The 22,410-nt window shown below is 43.5% G+C and overlaps 1 protein-coding gene across 1 annotated transcript in view; it reads right to left on the reverse strand.

Moving 5' to 3' along the window:
• The window catches only part of AMMECR1 (AMMECR nuclear protein 1), a 533,815-nt gene extending 511,916 nt beyond the window's left edge, over window positions 1–21,899 (reverse strand). Inside the window, exon 1 of the mRNA XM_085608176.1 lies at window positions 21,323–21,899. Coding sequence (XP_085464302.1) covers window positions 21,323–21,753 — 431 coding nt within the window. The 5' untranslated portion in view covers window positions 21,754–21,899. The remainder of the gene's footprint in view (window positions 1–21,322) is intronic.
• Window positions 21,900–22,410: the final 511 nt, after the last annotated feature.

The raw sequence follows: 22,410 nt of genomic DNA on the forward strand, positions 1-22,410 counted from the left end.
TCCCTAGCTTGAGGACCTTCGTGAAGAAACAGGGGGCCAACAGCAGGCCAAAGGCAAGAGTGAGGAACTCGGAGGTCTGGGAGTGCCATATAAACTGCAGAAAATGATGGGGGGGGGGGGGACTGAACAGAGTGGTAAGCATCTTTCAGGTCCAAGCGCACCAACCAATTGAACGGAAGCAGCACATCCCTGAGGAGATGAATGCTTTCCATTTTGAAGTGGCGGCATACCTGCCACTTATAGGCCCCGAGGTTGATCACAGGCCTGAAGCCCCCATCGGAGTTGTCGACTAGAAGGTTGCTAAGGTAGCTATGGCGATGTACTATCGGGGGCTCCTTTCCTCAGAACGGCTAGGACTTAGTCTATGAGCACTGCACCGCAAACGGAGTAGCACATGGGGCGCAGACAAGCGTATTGATGAGGGGAACTGTAAAATTCCATTTGAAACTCTACGTTTGCTGGACCCATGCATCTGACGTAATGGGAGCCCAGGCTGGGAAGAATAAAGCCAGCCAGCCAGCCACCCTCCAACCTCAGAGCAAAAGGAAGGCACTTAACGTTCCTAGCACTGTTTGCATATCCTTTGTATCCTCCACAGCCACTGAAGCATTGTCCCCAGGTTGGGTAGAGATTGTTTAAGCACGGGTTATGCTGGTACTGACCGCACCCAGAGCAATGTCCCCCTGTAGGAGAAACAGCAGGTCGAGCGGCCCCTGACACTACTGGCCCCCTGGAAAACCTGGAACATTAAGACGCGTTTGATATTAGCTTGCGCCTGGTCAAGTGACGTTAAGGTCACCACAAGCTTCCCCAGCTCCTGGAAAAATGGCTCCCCAAATAAACCCCCCTGTGTAACTGAACTCCCCTTCGAAGAGGCATGGTCCCCTAACTTGGAGTCCACCTTGATTAGGAGGGAGGGGGCAACGCTCTGTGGACAGGTCGTAGTGTGCGTCGCCCATTTAACAAACAGCGCACTGAGCCCAGTTTGAGAGAGTGTTGGGGGCAATAAGGGAACCCGATGCCATGGCCTCTTCAACTAGGTCTAATATCTTGGTCATGAGACCTATGGCATCTAAGAGTTTATCTAGGCACAATAGCCATGACCGGTCAATGCCCTTATTTAGCTCTTTAACGAACGTCACCAGGAACTTGGCCATCATAGTATCTATGTCGGTGGGGAAGGGTCTTTTCAATCGGAGGCGGTTGCAGGCATCTTTTTCTGGGGGCTTCATCAGCCTCGCCGCAACATTTTGCTACCTCGGCTGACTGAGGCAGACAATGTCATCCGGGTCCAGCATTTCCAAAGGACCTTCTGTTAATGGAATGGGGGTTAGGGGAAGCTGGGAGGAGCCTGCCTATTAGTCTGATTTTCTGGAGGAAATAGTCATCCTGGGGTTGTGGTGTGCCAGGGTGGGCATACTGTACAACTCCAAAGGCCCCTCCAGGTCCTCTTAGGGAGGGGGGTGAGATTAGCCAAAAAGGCCTGCTTGAGGCACGCAAACGTGTCGACCCACCCGTAGCACTCTTTTTGGGGCTGAGGGCCCCATCTGCTGGGGTGTCCTGTGGAGGTGTTCCTGCGCAATTCTATCTGCTAGGCTGTTCCATAGGGCCCATGAGTTCATTAATAGCCCTATATATTGAAGCATCCACTGACTCATAAAAACCCTCGTCCCATTGGAGATAGGCCAATGAGTCCTCCTTGTAAGCTGCCTGTGATATTGACACAACAACAGTGGGCACGCAGCAGGTTGCGTGAAAAAAATAACTATATAAAAGCCATTAGCTCCTGGGACTGATCAGGATAGCTAAAGCCAGGCTGTGGGGACGTTAAGGCCCTGCCAATGTGTTTTTACACACACACACACACACACACACACACGAGTGGTCAAATGCTGGTGCTGGGAGGGGGCCCAGGCAAATATGGGTGGGCCGGAGGCATATCATCTTACAGGTACAAGCCCTGGGGGCACAAACGCCCTCTTACTTCAAAAGGACTCTTACACTACTTGGGGACTGTGTCCCAACCCAGGCCTTCATGGGACTTTGAGGTAAAATACAGACTCCTCAGAATGTTCAGCACACACAGTACAGACCCCAGGAGGCGTCAATATTATATTAATATGCAGGGAAATACAGACCCATATGTAACGCTAGGCGTCAACCCAAGCAGCTGCTGACAAGGTTTGAGCAATCCAGGCTCTTATGGCGCAAGTCTGATTCCGAACGCTAGAGACACGCACCACAGACTAGAGCCCCTCACCTTCCCACAGCGACCTCTTCAGCGGAGGACCGCACTGCAGTCAGTATCAGGCCAAATCATGTAAGTAGCGCAGAGAGAGGTCCCACGACATTGAAACATCTAGAGGGATGTAACACGCTACTGCAAAAGGTTAAAATGCACAATGTCAAGCACGATAAACTTTAAAAAAAAAACACAGACCGACATTCCCACAGCTAGGAGAGAAAAAATGAGACCACCACTTAACTGGCTGATGAGCAGCAAAGAAAGAGGCAGAGCAGGACGTGAGAGGACTTTGTTGAGACCTGGTTATGAATACTGAATGACTGTTGTAGGCGTGTTTTTTTTCCTCAAGTGTTCATTGGAAAAGTAGTTTAAAAGCAAGAAGGAAAAGCACAATCCTCGCCTCCGGTCCGGACATAGAATCCAGTTATTAAAGAACCAAGCTCACCTTAAGAACACCAACAAAGGGATGAGGGAGAACACTGCCTGGCATACCAGCCCACATTTCTCCCAGATGCAGTGTGGTAAATGCAGTACATGATAACCAACTACAGTCAGGATTACTGGAATTATGTGAATATGCGGCTGCAACGAGTTTTGCATAATTGTACATTTTCCGCATTTGCCACAATCTGTCAACAACTATATATTCTGCAAATTTTAACAAAACAAATTCTAGCTAAAACGGTGCAAAGGTTAGTAAAAGCATGTTGCCGCATAGTGGAAGCACCTTTGCGCAGGTTGACTGGTCACCTTTCACTAGCTTATTGCTGTATTTGGGTTTGACTAAATACTGCAACAAACACTTTAAAAAAATGGGCCGCACAAATTGCCTTTTCTTGCTGCATAATTTACTCAACCCTGCTGCATAATTAGACCCTATCCTGCCACATAATTCTAGTGGACCTGACTAAAGATGAATGTCTTGGCATTAACTGTTGATGTTTTCAGCCACTGCTGTGTATCTCTAGACATGTTTCAAGCGAAGTCTTTCAGTAGAATGTTTCATTTGGGGGTGCTGAAAACGCTTCTCAGTCTTCTCAGGTTTTTGTGCCACTCTCAGAGCACAGGCGATTGTCAGGCCAATAACTCGACCTGGAGACAAGGGAGAAATAAAGAGGGTGGTGTTCACACCAAGGGCAACACATGCCAGTCTACTACATAGCCTCTTTGCTGCTGAGGACAGACATTAAGGGTTACATTTTAAAATTTTTGTTCTGGGTTTAAATCTTAACTTGCATTGTGTTTTTTATTTTTAACCTTTGCATAGTATTCCGTTTTTTACTGACTTCTCCTTTAGTACCAGGCCACCCTCACACCTGTTGACCAAGAGACAGGTCGACGTCACCTAGGTGACCTTGTTCCAGCTGGAACAGTCAGAGACTTGCTGTGCAGATAGGTGCCGCCCAATTGAGCACTGGTTCCAATTTGAGGTTTACACATCACAGACAAGCAGCAAGTGCATGCTCACACCCAGGATGCCCTGGTGCAAGGCAAGGTCAGTAGGGCATACTAAAGTCTCTTGTCACCAGTTTGAGATTCTGTCCACCATCACTGCTCTTCCCGCACTACAAACTTCCAATAACATAACAGCACGCAATTAGTCAGCAAGACCGTTCAGGGCAACCTGTACTCACCCCACCCAAAAAAAAGCATTTGCAATGCAATAGGTCTCGCGTTTACGCGAGTTTAAGCTATTTGCTTTGTAAATGACAATGCATTTTATTTACGTTTCAAAAACCAAAACAAATAAAAGGCATGGTCATTTACAATGCTAATAGCTGAAACTCACGTAAATGCAATACCTGTTGCATTGCAAATGCCTGTTTAAATAGTTTGTGTAATATGTATGTATGTATATATATAAAAACTGCCCCCCAATAAATCCAGGGTTGTGTGCCTCGTGTGGATCCCAGAATGTTGTCTTACTCTCGGGCCCCTCAAACCTAAAACTTTGGTAAAAAACATGCATTTTTAAGCACATTTATGTGGGGAAAAGATCCCGAGTCCGTGGGGATCCACCCATTTTTTTACCGCCCAGCACTCCCACACTTCAGCTAAAAACGCCATCGCACTTGTGTGCGTATTCCTACTATATGACGCTTTGGTAGCAGAAGGTTGCTCTCATTTTTAGGTCTCGCCTGGTGAAAGCAGCGCATGCGCTGCTCTAGCCAGGAGAGCACCTTTTGGAATCAATTCTGCGAGGGCTCTCATGCACACGTCTGCAATGGACAAAGATGGCTGCTCTCGCCATTTGTCCATTGCTAACAGCATCCACGTGTCCGTGGGACTGTGGACAGTCCCACGCCATTTTGATGCCATATTAAAATAAAAAACACGCGAAGCGGCATTTTGTTGCTATGTCAGTCCCCCCGGGGCACAAGCAGGCATCCACTTCTGTCTTTTAGCTGAGATCAGCTGACCTCACAGAAGTGGATGCCTGCTTGTGCCCCGGGGGAACTGCAGGACAGCCGTTCGCATTTGCAATGCAATAGGTCTCGCATTTATGCGAGTTTGAGCTATTGACATTGCAAATGACAATGCCTTTAATTTATGTTTCAAAAACGAAAAGAATAAAAGGCATTGTCATTTGCAATGTCAATAGCTCAAACTCGCATAAATGCGAGACCTATTGCATTGCAAATGCTTGTTTTTCTGTGCTATGCTTGTAAAAAATAATTTTGAAAATCTGTTGCACCAGCTTTCCAACGACAGTCTTATTGGCTATGCCAACGCCTGTTCTCGTTTCGGAGCTTCCATTTGACAGCCTAATTTGTGCAAGACTCAAGGTTCATTGGATACTTGCATTTAATTTGAGGACTAATACTCTAAATTCAAAAGTCTTCTTATTGCAACATTGAACACATGAAGACGCCGTCGTTGTTCCATGGGCAGGGGTGATATATTTCATGGGGAGTTGGGCTTACAGTCTTCCGACCTCTCCAAGATGGCGAAACTTATGGTTTGTGACGTCAGAGAGATAGTGAGAGGTGGGGAGGTGACAGAGCGCCTCTCGGGGTGGGGGCACTGAAGGGGAGGGGGAGGGGGCAGGAAGAGGCAACACTGAACGACAGGACCAAGAAACAAGCCGTGGCAAAGCAAGGTTGATTGCCATACAAATGTGAACTATATTTTTAGTATAAAAATGGGCACAGGATTGAATGTTAGGGACGGCGTTAGCTTTAATTCGGCAAACCATAGAGCAGTTAGCGCCGCAGAAGTAGCACCAGAGCACCTCTAGCTTCGTTGGCATGCACAAGATATACAACTACCGTCTTTCTACCCGGTGGGGGTTAGTTTTAAAAGTAAAACTCCCTGCGAAGTCAAATATCTCCTTTCATGTTAATTCTGACAGAAATGAACTGTCCTGAATCACCTGCGGAGAAGAGAAGAGGCCGACTGGCAGTTCATTACAGCAATCTGATTTATAATGCCCTGGAAACACATATGATGCAGCGTGCGAGCGGAAGTCCTTCGGGTGAGCTTAAAATATTGAGTTAGCTTCCTGCGGTCCAGGGAGGGAAAGTGAAAGCGCACCATGCGCGCGCTGTGTAGAAAGTCAGCCCTACGCAGGGACAGGAGATGTGCACGCGTACTGAGTGCACATCTCCTGGCCCCCTTCGGCAGAGAAGCCAACAATAGATCTCGCCAAAGGCGAGCCGCACATGCGCTGCGTCGCTAGGCAAGACCTAAAAAACAAAAAAAATGTAAAAATAAAAACACGGGGAGAGCAATTTATAAAAGAAAAAAAGGAATAAAGCCAGCACTCTGAGAGCGACCCTGACAGGGATCCTAAAAGGTCACATTAAGTTGACCTGAATTCTGTCCAACTGCTCAGACAATGATCTTTAAAAAACGGCATGGAAATTCCTTTTAATGGCCTTTTAAGCAGAGGTCAAAAAGGAGTCTGTGGCCCGTTGCTGGTTTTGGGAAGGCCTCCACTCTCCCAACCCAGATAAAAGCTCTTTAACAAGTATACGCAAACGAGTCTCCCGAAGCAATACTACCTGACAGATGCAAAACACCGCGGTTAAAATGAAACGGCACAGGGATAAAAAGTGGTGCTTAGGAAGGGCAAATACAACAGGCTCTCGAGACACGCTTGTCAAGCCTTGCAGAGCCTTTATTTTAAAGAGGTAGTAAGATTCCTAACACCCCTCAACACATTTAATCCTGTGCTTAGTTTTCAAATCCCCGAGGTCCGCGGAAGACTGACACTTCAAATCAGTGCCCTTGCTTTCCCAAACCCTCACAAGATCAAAAACCGGAAACAGCCAGCCCCATGAATTTATTTTTCCAAGGCTAATGTAATAACCAGAGCATAATATAATCACCCATTAAAAGCTATTTGGCTCAGTTTAACAATTGACCCCTTAACATGTTTTCCACTCCCTCAGCAATGATTTACACCTTGCTTCCTAGAGAAAGTTTAAACAATTAAAATTCTCAAAATTAATCCAACCATCCCTGCGTTATTCCAAAATAGTCATCTGTCGTGGAATGTTTTCTTAACTCTCTAGGTCTCACCTGCAAGAATAATAATGCATGATAGCATTTTATGTTGTCGAACACTGCTAATACAGCACCTTTGTCCAAAAGAAACATGCAGGGGACAACCATACTCTTTATAAAATAGAAAAATCCTGCAACAAGAGGCACGCACAGTAAAGGACCCAAATCGGGACACTAAGTGTACATAACAAAATAAAATGTTTTATTCAAATACTGCAGATGAAACAGTCCACTAGCTTAGACAAAAATAATGTAATAGTCTCTTGGGCGTAGGGGACCCGGGGTAGGCTGAGCAACTTCAGACAGGAAAAGAAGAACAGTTAGGCTTAGAATTGGGTAGTTTGTTTACTTAAGGAACCACGAGATGATGTAGAGTCAACACCATAGGCTGAGTAGATGGCACAGCTTCAGAAGAGCAGACATGGTAGCAGGTGACAGTGCGGCTTTTTAAATTTCTCTTTTCAGAGATAGGGCAAAACTAGCGAGAATGCCACCACTTCCAAGGAGCTGAACTCAACCTCTCTTAAGTCACTGTTTACCACATTTACTTATGACCAAACTATTTCCCACAACACTGGGACTAGGGGAAAGCTGGTTTCCAAGACTTCAAGGTTAACACAAAAGCTGATAAGTCATTGCTCAATTTAGAAAAAGCAAGGGAGTAACAAATGTTGCAGCAAGGTTGAATGAACTATGCGGTAAGAAAAGGCACTATATGCAGAACACTAAGTATTTCCTTATTTTTGTCATTTTTACACATGGCAATACTGTTTGGGCAAATATTTCACCTCATTCGTATCAGTTTAATAATTAAAAATAGAAAAGCAACTGAAAGAGGACCAGTTAACCTTTGCGAATGGTCTTCCACAGTGTGCTAACATATGTAATCATGTTTTGGTAACTTTTGATCCATTTGAGCTAGAAAAAAAACTGTTAAAATCTACAGGTTATGCAACAATCAATGGGTGCTGCAAAACCATAATTATGCCAAAAAGACAGCAGAATAGCAAAATTCAGGGGCACCGATTAGAAAATGGGCTTGACCAGCAGAAAGTGCTCCAAATAGCTGCTCTAATAAACTTCTGTTAAATATTGGCTTAACGCAGAAGCACTGGGGAAAGTATTAAAAAGACCAATGCTTAGTACGGTTAGTCACAGAAACAAATAAGCAAGAATGAGCTCTCCTGTTCAGGCTTTCGCAACCCAAGCAAATTAAGATCCCATAGAAAAAACAATTCCACTTGGTCTGAGATCACAGAAATAGAATTTATAAGCAGGCCTGGACTTAGTTCGTGGAGTTGCTGTGCGGAACTCCGCGAAGTGACAATAAAAACTCTGCGGAGTTCCGCAAGTGGCGGCATGCTTTGCGAACTGCTGTTCGCGCTGGCCTACGTGCCACTCAGGTAGAAATTCTACTCTAGCGGCAGCTCACTCACTTACCATCCGTGAGCGCGAGTGGGGGGGGGGGGGGGGGGGAATCCGCCGAACTACGCAGAGCGGCGTTTTCTGCACTCCAAAGAATGCAGAAAACTGCACGAGCAGAGTTCACTGCCCAGGCCTATTTATAAGTTACACAGACATCACTGATGCAATACCAGGCTATCAAAGAAACTAGCACATCTTACCCAAAGTACGCAGCAACGTCTCTATAGCTCAAGGTAATGTGCCAGACTGCACTTTACCCAAAAAGTTTCTCTTTTGCGGGGAAAAAAATTTCCCAGCCAGAAAATATGATTAACCATAGACCAATGTCTAATATAACCTTCCTTGCCAGAATTCTGTATAGCTGTGTTGCTGCAGCTCAAACACTTTGGTTATCATCAGACAAGCGCTTTCATCTAATCAGGTTGGGCGTGGCACAAAATTTGCAAAGCTCCAAATAGAAAACAAAACTCTGCATCCTTGAAAACAAGCAGTGGTAAAGCCAATGGGTCTGGTACTGTCAATCTTTTGTTAGAACTATTGTTGGGGAAATCTGCCCCATTGCTGGTGGGTATGCTCCTTGTTAAAAAGCAGAAAGCCACTCAGGAGTGAAGCCAGTAATGCCCCATGCTGTATCTATGCTGTAGTGGGCAGAAGAAAAACATGAGTGACAATAACAGAACAATGAATGAAGAGGGTTGCCTGAAAGCCGCTGTAAGTATTAGACTACATTTTAGTATATATTCAAAAATAATTCGGATGACGCCCAGGTCGAAAAAGTGTGTTGGGAAGACTGCTGCCTACTTATCACCTTTGGCTTTCAACGTCCTAGATTGTCTCCAAACACTCACTGAATGTTCCAAATCACAGAGATTCTTCCTGGACAACATCAGAACAACCAAAACCATATACTCTCCTTAAACAAAAAAAGAGCACAGTTCCAAATCAGACTTACATGGCTTTAACCCTTTATTACCCAATGTTGGATTCTAACAAGTGGCATACACATTCCCCTACTGATATTAGACTATTGCAACAACCTGCTGCCTAGAATAGCAAAAGTACATCTTGCTCCCCTGAAAGTGGTAGCTAGATAGGTCTCCGGGTTCATAAATTTCAAATGACAGGGCAAAAAATGTTTTAACCAAACAGTGCAATTACATATTCCTTCAACAACTGATACTGCAGGGTATTAGCAGAGCATATTAAAATCAATTCATATTCCTAATAGACTTCAGTCAACAATTTTTTTTATAAATTACACAAGAATGATTCAATACACAGGACAAAACCACCATATCAAACAACTAAACACATACATATTAAAGTTGAAAGCAGTTATTCCATAAAAATTAGTTGTTTTCTAGATTTCAGAAAGCTTTTATTTACAACGGACACAATTGATATATTTGTGCTCTAACTAGTACTATTCACATCATAATGATTAATCAGCGTAACCTTTCCTAGGACTGCATCCAAAAAGAAAAAATTCTCATGTTTAGGAGACATATGTGGAAAATGATTACAAATTATCAAAACACTATTAGGAAAAAAAATGAAAAATGGAACAAATACTAATCACACTGATGTCACATCTCTACACATAACGAACATGCCTACTTTTAAGAATTGCAACAAATCAAAACCGTCAATATTAGTAAGTAACTACTGATAATAAAATCCAAAATATGTCATGTGTATTTGTAAAGCTCACGATCACGGTGAGGGTATCCTGTTGCTGAGCAGCCTATAGTAGGTTGGCTAATTGAAAAGCTAGATCATAAGCTTCTTGAGGAATTGAGGAGGAGGAGAATGATGTGGACCGGGAGGTTGTTATAAACTTTAGGAACGATGCAAGAGAACGCTCATACTCCTGATTGTGTATGCACAAGTTGTGTAGTAATCATGTGGAGCAGAGGTGTGTGGGTGATTGGTGGAAGAGGACTGTTCAAGTAGGTGGTGCCAGAGTTTTGTAGTGCCTTGAAATTCTGTGTGAGGAGTTGGAATTTACGGCATTTGTATATCAGGAGCCAGTATAGCTCTCAGGGGTGTGGTGTGATTTGAGTTCTGTGTGGGAGGTTGAGGACAAGACTGGCTGCGGAGTTCTAGATGAATTGTAGTCTTCTAGTGAGTTGCTGGATGATTCCAGTGTAGCAGGTGCCCTCACAGTTAAACCTGCTGGTGACTATGGCTTGAGTGAGTTTTCTAGTGCTGCTTGGAAGCCATTTGAAGATCATCTTCAGCATCTTTGGAGAGTTGAATCAGGATGCCGCAACTGCATTGACTTATGTGATCATGTCCAGTTTGCGGTCAATTATCCTGAGGTTACAGGTTCTAGGTTTGGCCAGCTACCAGTTTGAGCACCACAGTGAAGTGCTCTTGACAAAGGTCAGTCACTGCATCTTTTGTCTTTCCAGTGTTGAGCTTCAGGACGGTTGGCTTACACCCAGTTAGCAATTTTAGTCAAGCAGGTGGTGAACTTGTTTCTTATGTTGTGGGTCTTGCATGACAGAATATGAGCTGCGTAGGAGAGGCTGTTGAGGTCACGTGAACAGACGACGTTGGCCAGAGGATCATTTAAGCATTGAAGAGGGTGGGGCTGAGCGATAAAACTTAAGGCACCACTCAGGCGAGTTTGAAGAATTCCAAGGAGTAAGTGGCCTGGCTGACAGCTATCCATTAAGAAGTAGATCCAAAAACTAGACAACTGCTGCACAAAAGATCTCAAAATCTAAAGGATTTAAAAAAATAATCACTAACACAGGACTAAGATCTTGAATCAAACTACAAGGTAATTGCAAATCGGGAAGACCATATGGACAGCTCATTTGGTCAGTGTCCAAAAGAACACATTTTTCCTAAATAAATACACAGAGTCTATGATCAATGATCAGTATCAAATAGGCAGTTATCATGTATTGACCTTCACTGATGTTTCTAATGAGACTCTTGCTTGGATATGGCACAGTGATTACAGTATTAAATTACAGTCGCATGCTTCATTTGCATCAGTAATTAGTTATGCCGCCACAGTCACAACAAAAAAAAAAACGAACAGACTTACTGTATGACCACTTTAGTGTAGAGAAGTCCCACTAATAACAGCCCATTATTATTTTTGTTTTCAGAAATGGGGCTAAATTTATGTAGATGCTAGACTACCCTGAAGAGGGTCTGAAACATTTGACACAGAGACCAAAACTGTAACTTGTATTCTGCTATTTTAAATTAAGTGAAAGTGCCTGCTCAACTGTAATCACTTCGGACTACAGAAAGGACAATATTCATAAAAAAATAACCATATATATGCTTGTGGTGTGCTGAGGTTGTGAATCATTTATGTAAAATGTTGTTAGATAGTGATTATAATTTGAATAACGTGACAGTTTTTAAATTTGTATTTGTGGAAACGATTGTATGTTAATTGATTCTTAAGAGCTCATTGTTTTTGGACTCCACTTATTTTTCTCAATGTCAAGGTTGATGGATGGTACTGGAATGGTAGTGCACCCAAGAACTATTGAAAGAAATCATCAACTGAGTTTATTGTTCCTCCAGGAACGTTTCATATTTAAATGAAAATCAAGGAGGAACACCACTCAAGGTGTTCCGTCTGAAAAATCCCTTCTGTTAACTCAAACTGGCATATTTTGCCATATCTGTACGATTTATATGGTACCGTCCTTTTGTAGGAATGTGCTATATATTTCATCCTAGATTCACTTTATCCCCATTATAATAAAATTAATGTCCTCACTTTGCACTGACATTTGTTAATATCATAACTACTTGTAATTTTTTTTAACCTACTTCCATTTGTGCTTTATGCAACTGTTCATTCTTCATGTCAACGGCCTTTTGCTTGGTAAAGCGCTCCAACACCCTTGGATCATGTTGCACTACACAAAAAAGTAAAATGAAGATAGCTTGATATACCCGCAGTGACACAGTCTGTTTTATCAGAGCATGTTTACTGCTCAAATACAGCTATCATTTTAAAGGTAACACAGGGAACAAAGGATCCAACTGAGCAATGTTTCTTTTCAGATTAAAGATGAACAAGTCTATGTATGTCCATCCAATGGGTTAATTAGATAAAAAGCAGAAAACCATACACTAGGGAGGATGTGCCTTACAGAAAGCTGCAATTTTAAACTGAGCAGGGTAGCTCCTATGTATGAATGAATACAATGTGATCTGGATATACAAGGATGCAAAAAACGTTCTCAAACCAAAGCTGCCTCCTCAGAAGATCAAAATAACTTCCACTGCCAGTAAGCAAGTCTTCAGAATCTCTTTTCAATCTGTCCTTTGTACATTACTGTAACTCATCAGTGCCTAGAATACACGAATCATAACATCACCCAGCACTTTATTAGTGATCCTAAGGCACTTGGTCAAAAAGTACCTGCTCAGAGGGAAAATTCAGCTACCAGGACCAACACAGCAACTTGGCAGACGATTCTCAAACAAGTTTTTCCCGATCAAGCAGATTGTCAATAGGATTGGCGGTCTCCAACCTCCTCAGACAAATATTGGGAACACAAATAACCATTTTCAGTTCAGGAAGCTAGCAAAAGCACGGTATCACACAAGCATTTCACTCATCACAGCAATTTTCACCATGTACTACTCAGTCAATACCATCATCTAACTCAAAAACCACTTCTGAGTATACAAGTTCAAGGACTGGCAGCTCCCCACCCTTAGACACCTGCTCCTACACCCTTGAAATGTATCTCATCACTGCGTATTCATATATTACAAATACTTGTCATAAACATGCCAAGTATTCAGATATTGTTTAGTAGCACAGACTAAAAAAACATGGAGTGATGAGTCAGCTCTGTTTGTAACCCATGCTGGAATATATTTATTTTTTTAATCGGATGGGGGATTATTTGGAAGGCCAAACATAAAAATGGGCACGGTATCTCTGGAATAAGGCTAGATTCAAAGGTCACATTTTGAATGTGGCCATTAATTCAACATAATAGGCATATATACATTGTTTGTTGTATAGTCTTGGCCCTACACTTTACTGCATTTATGCTTTTCTCGATCAAGTCAGCTCTGTTTGAAGATTACTCATCACCATACATTTTAAATGCACGGCTAGGAAATGCATGGCACTTGCAGCCGATAAAGTAGCACTTGGCTACCGCATTAGTTATAAGAATGGACGCATTGTGTCTAAAACAAATAGCTTGAAATATTGACAGGCAAAATAAAGACAACACAGTTGCTTCCACATCTACAAGACAGCTCTTAGACACCCGCCCCTCCAAAATACTGAACATTTAATGCAGTGTTTAATCAGACAGATGAGCATTCATAAAACTATCAAAATAAACCAATGTACATAATAAAGCAAAGGACAGGCTTTGGAGTCCAGTATCAACAATTTTCCAATGACAGCATTATAAAGCACAACTAGTTTAGAGGTAAGGCGGACACCTACTGAGGTGAGAAGAGCTTGACCAGCAAGGGTTCAGTTACATCCTGAAGGTCCCAAGATCTAGGGAGGAATATAATTAGAGGGGAGAGGTGGTATCAAACGTAATCATACATGCACCTTGTGAAAGACTTGAGGTTTGCGGGTTCCAGGCATAGGCAGTTTTGTGCAGAGTACAGCAACCAAACACTAGCAGTCCTGGATGACAGTTGGACGAATTGTTATTTGAGTAAGTATAATGTGAGAATGTATGGACATAATACTCTGCAGTGTTCAGTCATCTATTTGGTGCATTGGGTTTACAACAGATGACAAGGGGGTAGCCGCCCTCGGAATACTGGTGCTACAACTCCACCAAGTTGCTATATTCTAACAATACACAGCATGGTCGATTTAGAATGAACCGTGACACTACAGGCAGAAGAGCAGATTGGGGGCTGCAGACTCAAAGTTGAAGGGGGACACAAAGACACATACTAGCACAGAAACAAAGCACCATTACCCAAAAGAGTTCCTGAAAACTTCATGGAGAATTGTGTGAGGAAAATACCTGTCAAGCAGCTATTTCTCTGTTGCAGGTTAGCCAGATGTCCACCTAATATATAATATGTGGTTGTATTAATAATTCCTCTACTTAAGATTGGAAGCAGGAAGCTTTGGCCTTACTCAAGTTGCTACTTTACCTACGTTAGATTAAGCAGGCTACACTTGGTGTAGTTTGTTTGCATCATGCCCTCTTGGTTATGGAATCGCTTCTACATGGGTAGAGCACTGCAGTGCTAAGAAATAATCAAGTGTTTATATAATCTGTGCGGCCAGTGGAAGCATTCACTAAGTGGTTTAGTCCAATATCGTAACTAGTCCTTTCATGAACACTGATGCTTTAACTGCTAGAATGCACATACAAAGACAAGTTGTTGGCTGTTGAAAACTCACCATCTGTGTATTCCTACCTCCACAGGGAACTGTGATCGCCAAAGTAGATATGATGGTAATGTAACTCATGTCCAAGGCCACTGGAACTATGCAGGAAAATGCCAAATTATGTGGCAGGGTTGAGTAAATTATGAAGCAAGAAAAGGCAAATTGTGTAGCATAATGTGGCATCTTTTGTAATAGTATTACTTATTTTTTTTCTTCTTTTTTTTTAAAAAGTTAAAATTGTCTGGGCGTTGGTTGTACCTCACTATTATCCGTTTAACACCCAAATACAGCAATAAGTAATTGATGAGTTTTTAGTAACTTGAGGTAGAATTATTTTATTTTTTAATCCGCATATTGTGCGGCAGACGATTGATTACATGGCAAATGTAGCAAATATACAATTACGTGAAAAATGCCGCCGCAATCGCATAATTATAGAAGCCCTGCTCATGCCGGCTGCTCAGCAAGACCTACCCGGCCCACATGAACAACTTTTAACCCCATCTGTACTTAACTTTTAACCTGTGCTCTTCCCCTTTATAGCTCAAGGTTAATTGTGATATATTCTATCCGCTCCCTAACACGAAACTGGATACACTGCATATCTAGTCCTACCTCCCCAGCCTGTCTCATGGACTTCGTTGTGGTATAACTTTTCTTGAAGAGCGCTAGCGTGGTATAAGGTTTATGTCAACCGTATTTTTCATTTAAGAAATATTGCTGATGCCTAACCTACAGCACCCTATACATGCCAGCCGTATGTGGTCTAGATAAAAATGTATTGATTTTTTTAAAGGAAGGGTTCTACAGGTGTGCAATGAATGCTTCCAGGCTATTGGTTAGTGCATTCCTGCTGAAATGGACTTCTGCTTAACATTGGTGTTTTGAACTGTTCTACAAACCTGCATGCTGAGTGGCCTGGTCCATTACTGCTGTGATTGGTTAGTTTGACGCCGGAGAATTAGAGAGATTGTGAAGTTGTTGGGCAAATGTACAAACTTTTGGTTTTTTTGTTAAAATGGCGCAGGGATTAATAGTTATTCAATCTTAAGTATTTTAAGTCAGGTTGTGCATGTGGCCTTTGTTCTATAAAAAGATCCTACTGTGGGAGGCAGCAGAAGTGAAATCAATCTTGACGCAAAGCTGAAATGCAGAATAGTATAAAGAAGCATTTTAAATAAGAGTCAAATCATGGACTTGTGCAGGAACACATCCCTTGTGCTGAACAAGGGTTTCTTCCGAAAGAAAAGACTAGGTTGTGTTCTTAGATCTTGTCCTTGCCTCACTGTAGTTATCATTTAGGGATATGTTACTCCTGAGCAGACAGTTTGTGTGTATGCAACTTTGGAGTTTCCATTGAGGTTGTTTTAAGGCAAACAAAGCAAACACAAGGAGATGATGAACGGAGCACTGAAACTTTTCAGACACTCATCCCCCTGTCACAGATTTGGGTTGAATTCATCATCGTTAGCTAGCTCACTTCGCCACCCCAGTTCAGGCCCAGCTATATGCAAATCAGTCTTGACCCTGTGCCTCATGGGAACAGTCCAGTAATAACAGTCCAGCCAGGTCTCCCCTGTACGGAGCGCAGAAACATTTATGTTCATCATCTCCTTGTGTTTGCTTTGTTCGCCCTAAGTTGGCAGGGTATGCCCAAACGTGGGTCCCTTGCTCACTTTGCCACTGGATTCAAGCTAGTCCGGCCGATGAGGGGTGTTACCCTGAAACCAGTCCCAGGATGCTTGTTTCTGGTCCAGGGATGACCTGGCTTGGCAGTTCGGGTTCCTCTTAAAGTGTTTGTTACACAAGAAATCCGTTTAAAAATGTTCCCTACTTCACACTATCGGATCTGCACTTTATAAGCACAAAGCTGTAGTGTAGAGAGACCACAAAAGTATTGAGAGAACCAGAAAAACTTCAAAGATTGAAAACGAACACTATTTCTCAGGCTTTTCTGCGTGATCCCCATAAACACTGACCACTTTAAAAATGTGTTTCCTCTCAACAGAAAAACATCAACTGAAAAAGGGGGGCGGGGAGGGCATTTCAAAGAAGGAGGTCCGATTTAAGACAATGTAGCAGCAAGCTGCCACCTGTGAATCTTCACAGTAATGCGACACATTCATTACATTTACTTATACCAACATTAGCCTTAGGCTACCCCTTTCGGTGGACTAAACCTTTGCACTCTGTTGCTCATTTGTTAAATTAACATTTAGGGGCAGCTAAGAACATGAAACGTGTTCCTTACGATGAACACCGAGTATTTGGCTCCCTCAATCAAATCACCAATCATAACCGTGGGCTCGCTGCCCCCACAGCCCACTGGAGCCACTCGCTGCCAAGCGGTTCCTGTAAAAAGTCAGACAATAGACTCCCCCACCCATCACGCTGATGTCAGACACTAACGCGACAGGGAACTCCACAGCTCCATCGATTTACAAGTGAAACGGCCTGTCAGAGGCACCACAATCCCCCAACGTACAATAAAAGCAATTGGCCTCACTGAAGCGATAACGGTGGCTAGGCCAATGCGAGTGTTAATGGGGCCCGCCGCCCTGGGGACAGGCCCTTGAACGGGACCGGTGCCCGTCAAGATTCCAAAACACTATGCAAGGTCCCTCCTCCAATCGGGTATCCTCCAGGGAGCGACGGCGCATCATGCCTATGAAGACAGGTTCTCCGAGACAAAGAAAGGGATGCTCCACTTAGAACACACAAAGTAAACAATCAAATGCCCGGCGCATTCAGAAAACAGTTGGCAGGCAACAAGAAGAAACCAGCGGGTGCATGTCAGACAAGACCCTCTTCCCAAAGAGTGATCTATAAAATGCGCCTGACATGAATGAAGCCCCTGCCACATGATCACAGTATTCAGAAGTGTCAAAACAGAAAAATACAGTTGACAAAGGGGTGAGTGAAAGCGCGGGGTACAACCTGCTGATTTCTAATGAGTAATACAGAAAAAAAAAAAACGACAAATGAGGGGGGACACCTACCATACACCAAAACAGGCAGTAGATACTGTAAACGAACCTATGTTAAACATTAAATAAACCAACAGTCTGTATAAGAACAAACGCCTAGCCGAAGGCATTCGATTCAAACAATCACGTTAATGATTAGCAAACCCAAAGCAAAATATCAGGGCAAACCTACGTTGTGACAGATAAATATGGAGATAAAGTACAAATAGTAGTCTTCTAGAAATGTAAAATGTGCACAGAAGCCACACTCGGAAGGGGCGGCCTATATACTACCTCTAAGGACTTATTACTGCTAGCACAAGCTGACACGGGTAGAAAAAAAAGGATTAGTGCACATCGCTAATAAACTCAATGGCATGGCACAGGGCCAACATGCTGGAGCATAAATAAATATGTCACCGCCTGAAACGAAGAAAAAAAAATCATTGTTAGTCCCAGTACACCTGTCAATTCTACAGAAGATGCAATGTTTGCGCTTGGGGAATGGAATTCATTGGCTAGGTATTTTATAGAGTACACACACCAGAAGTTCACGGCGCTTAGAGAGGCACAAACAAAATGCAAAAGAAAAAAAAAAACTCATTCACTTTTCGAGGTCAGGCACCACTAAGTTAGAAGACTATAGTACGAATAAGACCAAATAAAACACACCCTATGCCCGTTTCCTTTAATCAAATAAAAAGGTACCAAAACTTGGGAGGCTGTGTATAGGTGCAATTATCTGGAAAGAGTTGGTACGTAATAGCCACAAAAGACACAATTAACTTCTCGGGTCTAGACAAGCTTCAAGCATGAAAAAAAGAATGCAATGATCAATCTGTGTCTCAAATATTAGAGGGTTAGATGAGTGCCGTGTTACTCTGTGAGACTGCTTCTCCGGTGGCTTTTTACGGCCACATGGAATATTTTATGTAGTTAGTGATTTCAGTAGAATACATCTTCTTAAAGCTAGCGTGCTCTTAATAGGCACACACATTCAAGGCTGAGTCTTGTTTTGTTCGCCTTATTGTATGTTTATTTAACTACTGAATGCATGCATCTGAGTGAAATTCTAGTTCTATGTTGTTTATCGTTATGCCTCAGTTGAGGACAGTGATAAGCTTGTTTTTACTCATGTGACCTCCATTAAGCATGATGAAGCTTGGACACTTTGAATAACGGTCCAATGTATTGGATTGGTTGAGCATTGCCATTGTTTTGTTTCTAAACCTCTGAATTTGACCATTTTTGTTGGTGATTACTTACACATCCTGATACTTGAAATAGCAAAACGTATTGATTATCTTACGTTTGCTTGATTTTTCAGAGCAGGGCTCCCTTCCCCGAGTTGTAACCAGGTTGAGGTGGGCCTACTTGTCCTACAGATTGGGTGAGTGAATACATTTTGAGTATCCTACAGGACTCGAAAATTACGTCTGAGGCATTTACATTATTACTCTCCTCAAACAGAACTATTATTTAATATGAGAACAGAAGTGTTTAAACTGTTTTTCCTGTGTCTTTTTGTTCTATTTTTAGACAAGTTCCAGCGATATTGAATCCGCAAGTGGATGACTGGTTTGGTTTTTCAAACTATTTCTTATGATTTGTTATTTACATATATTTTTCCACACCTTATTGCAGCAGCTTTGTTTTGGTCCTGACGAAAGCCAGACATACTTTCTAGATGGTTAATGGCTGAAACATGTTGACCTTGTTTTCATCAAGCAGTTTTCAATAGGTACTGCTTTGCACTGTTTTTTATCCCTGGCAGTGCAGATGAGCCAATAAAATTATTTTCATCAGTACTAGCCAGTTTTAGATCACACTCACTGATCATCATATTTTTTTGCGCTGCGCCCTCATATCACTTCATTGCTCCTCTTTGGGATTTTAGCATCCAAATTCTCCATACAATTGAAAACATCCCTGAGCTCCCACCTCTCAGTGAGGTGGTTGTAGCCCTCAATGGGACTAGGATTTCCCACAGAGGAGAAAGCCCAAATGATGAAGCATGTCACCTTTCGGTGAGTGAGGGCATTCATCCTACAACGGGATTCTTTCCCCATCAGGGTGTCGCTATTTGAGACACAGATTGATCATTGCATTCTTTTTTTCATGCTTATGCTTGAAGCTCGTCTAGACCCGAGAAGTTAATTGTGTCTTTTGTGAATATTTATTGGGGTAAAACTTCTTGCAGGTCTATAAACATATTCCCTTGGACCCCCTATTTCTCTGTGTGTTATTACGTAATACAAAAACAGCAATTGATGGACAGAATGCAGAACAATGTCATACATTCACCCCAGTACAGAGATCTGGGCCTAAATCCATAGTTTTTTTGCTCACCATGCCTTTCCAGTTTGAACCCAGCCATATGCAAATCAGTCTTGACCCTGTGCCTCATGGGAACAGTCCAGCCCGAACTGCCAAGCCAGGTCCTCCCTGGACTGGAAACAAGCATCCGAGGACCGGTTTCGGGGTTTCACGCCTCTTCAGCCAGGATACCTTTTGTTCTGTTATTACGTAATAGCCACACCCAAAAGATGCGCTTTAATACAACACATAGGTGGCAGAGTCAAAAGGCAGGATACCCCAGGGGGAATGGAAGGTTCGACGAGAAACCCAGAAATGAACCTGAAATGAATGAGGAAAACATGGACGCTAAGTGACTTCCCTGTAGCCACGAACTCGTAGGAAGACAAATGGGTCGGGGGCTTTAGAAACACCATCCGATCTTCATGGTTAAAGAAGCACAAGTCCAAACAATTGTAATTAAAGACCGGTGCAAGTTATGAACCACTGAGATGCATTAGATCTAACAATACAAAAAATAACAAAGTTTCTCATAAATGCAAAGGAATGAGTCATCGGATGTCAATATATACACTTAAATTTTCAATTGTAGCACTTAGGAATGCCTACATAAGTTTTCAAAATTCTACTTTTCAACTACCTGCTTTCCCCCCAATAAGAATCGGTGCTCGGTGGACAATCAAAATGTGGACATTGCAACCGAAAGTTCCCTTTAAATGTGCACATTCCCATACCAACCACAATATGCCTGTTCAAAATCACAGGATAGCACCCCAGGGAACGGACAACAGTCTAGTTAAAAATACAAAAAGCGGTTATTGCCTCTGGTTCTCTTCGCATAAGAAATACAAGTGTTGACAAGTACTGCTTGCCCACCACTAACAGAACGCGCAGCTTTATTTGGAAAACAAACATGGTCCTTTGTTTTTGAGTTAGTTTGTTGCATTCTATTTTCAAATGAAAACCCTCATTGTTTACTTGTACCAGCGAAGATGTGCGGCAAGGTAATTTCTCTAAATCCTCTCACTTTAGAGTAGTTTACATAAAGCTACGGTGGGATAGGCCTTGCATGGTAACCAACATAATACCTTTTGTTACTCAGATCAAGAAGCATAATGTGACTCCAACAACACGTTGTGTACCACTTCGTACCTTTCTTTCAATTTAGGGGTGCAATTTACAAAGGAACTTTGCAAACACGTATCTTGTAAAGCGGAAGTTAGCACTCTGAATCCCCGCTACTCAAATGCCCCCCACGGTAACTTCGCAATACATGAGAGGTCAACAATATAAAACTGGCACGATAAACACGTCTTATATCCCCCAATGAAAACATTAGTGAAAGTGTTTGTTAATTAAGGACAACGAAGACAATACATCTACAGTGTTCATGTGACATTGTACAACTGAGAGGTGTGCACCATGCACACCTACCTCTGGAGCCCCCGGAGCTGGCAGCTTGCCCTAGCCTATCCCGGCACTTACTATGGGTCATTGGTGAAACGGGGGCTCCTGGGTGGCTGGTATCCGTACAGGTGACAGTATAGCACGTCGAAGCAGTAGCAGCACATCTCGGCCGACACCACCATCTTGCGAGTTCCGGGACTGTGGTTGGCGGGGGAGAGAGAAGTGCAGCCGGCGGCAGGGGACAGGGAGGCGCAGCCGCTCAGTCCCCCCAGGCCATTCACCACCCGTCCGCCGCCGTTGCCAGCCGCCGTTACAACGCCCCCGGCGGGGCCGCCCAGCCCCAGCTCGCCGCGGCACTGCCGCTCCCCGCCGTTGCAGTGCGAGGTTCCTCCTGCGCCGGGGCCGCCCGCGCTGGAGGGGGGTGAACTGGACAGCTTCTGCTTCTTCACCCCGCAGCAACCTGCCGCCATCTTTGAACGCTCTCCCCCCACGCTCCGCTTCCGACCCATTCCTGGCTCCACTAGCCGTGACGTCAGCGCGTGCCGTGCGTGCGCGAGGTGGGAGACCGGAGGGGGATGCGCGAGAGGTGCGTGCGCGATCACGGAGGTCCCACCGTCACGCCCGGGATCCAGCTCCGAGCCGCACTCCTGCAGGATTGACAGTCGGGGGCGGGCACAATAAAAGCTAGGGGATGGTAGAGTGAGCAAGGATAGAGAGGAGGAGGGCTCAGAGGGAAAAGGAGGAGGCTCAGTCGGTGACAGCGACAGGACACTGTATCAGAATGGAGGTGGGAGATAAAAGGGGAGGTACAAAAATAGGTGAAACGGATGCATCCAACACCACTGAAGGGGAAGCTACTGGGATTAAATGTGTTGGGCTATAGAAAAGAGGACACAGAGTGCGCAAGTAGACATCAGAGGATGTTTGTCGAGGAACTAGGGTAGGCCCCTGGCAAAAAGGCAAATTCTGGGCGGTGAGAAATCTTTAAGAGGAAATGGGGGATCCAATAGAGAGTCCTCTAGGGTTAGTAATTTATAATAAGAAGAACATAACAGATGAGAAAGGTAACCTATTTTATTATTTTCTGATAGGCACTGGCCTATGAATTGGGGGTTACACAGTGTCCTCTAAAAAAGTACACAGGCCCTCACCCACCGACCTTGATG

Source organism: Triturus cristatus, chromosome 5_2 (assembly GCF_964204655.1).
Source record: "Triturus cristatus chromosome 5_2, aTriCri1.1, whole genome shotgun sequence".
NCBI classification, from domain to species: domain Eukaryota; kingdom Metazoa; phylum Chordata; class Amphibia; order Caudata; family Salamandridae; genus Triturus; species Triturus cristatus.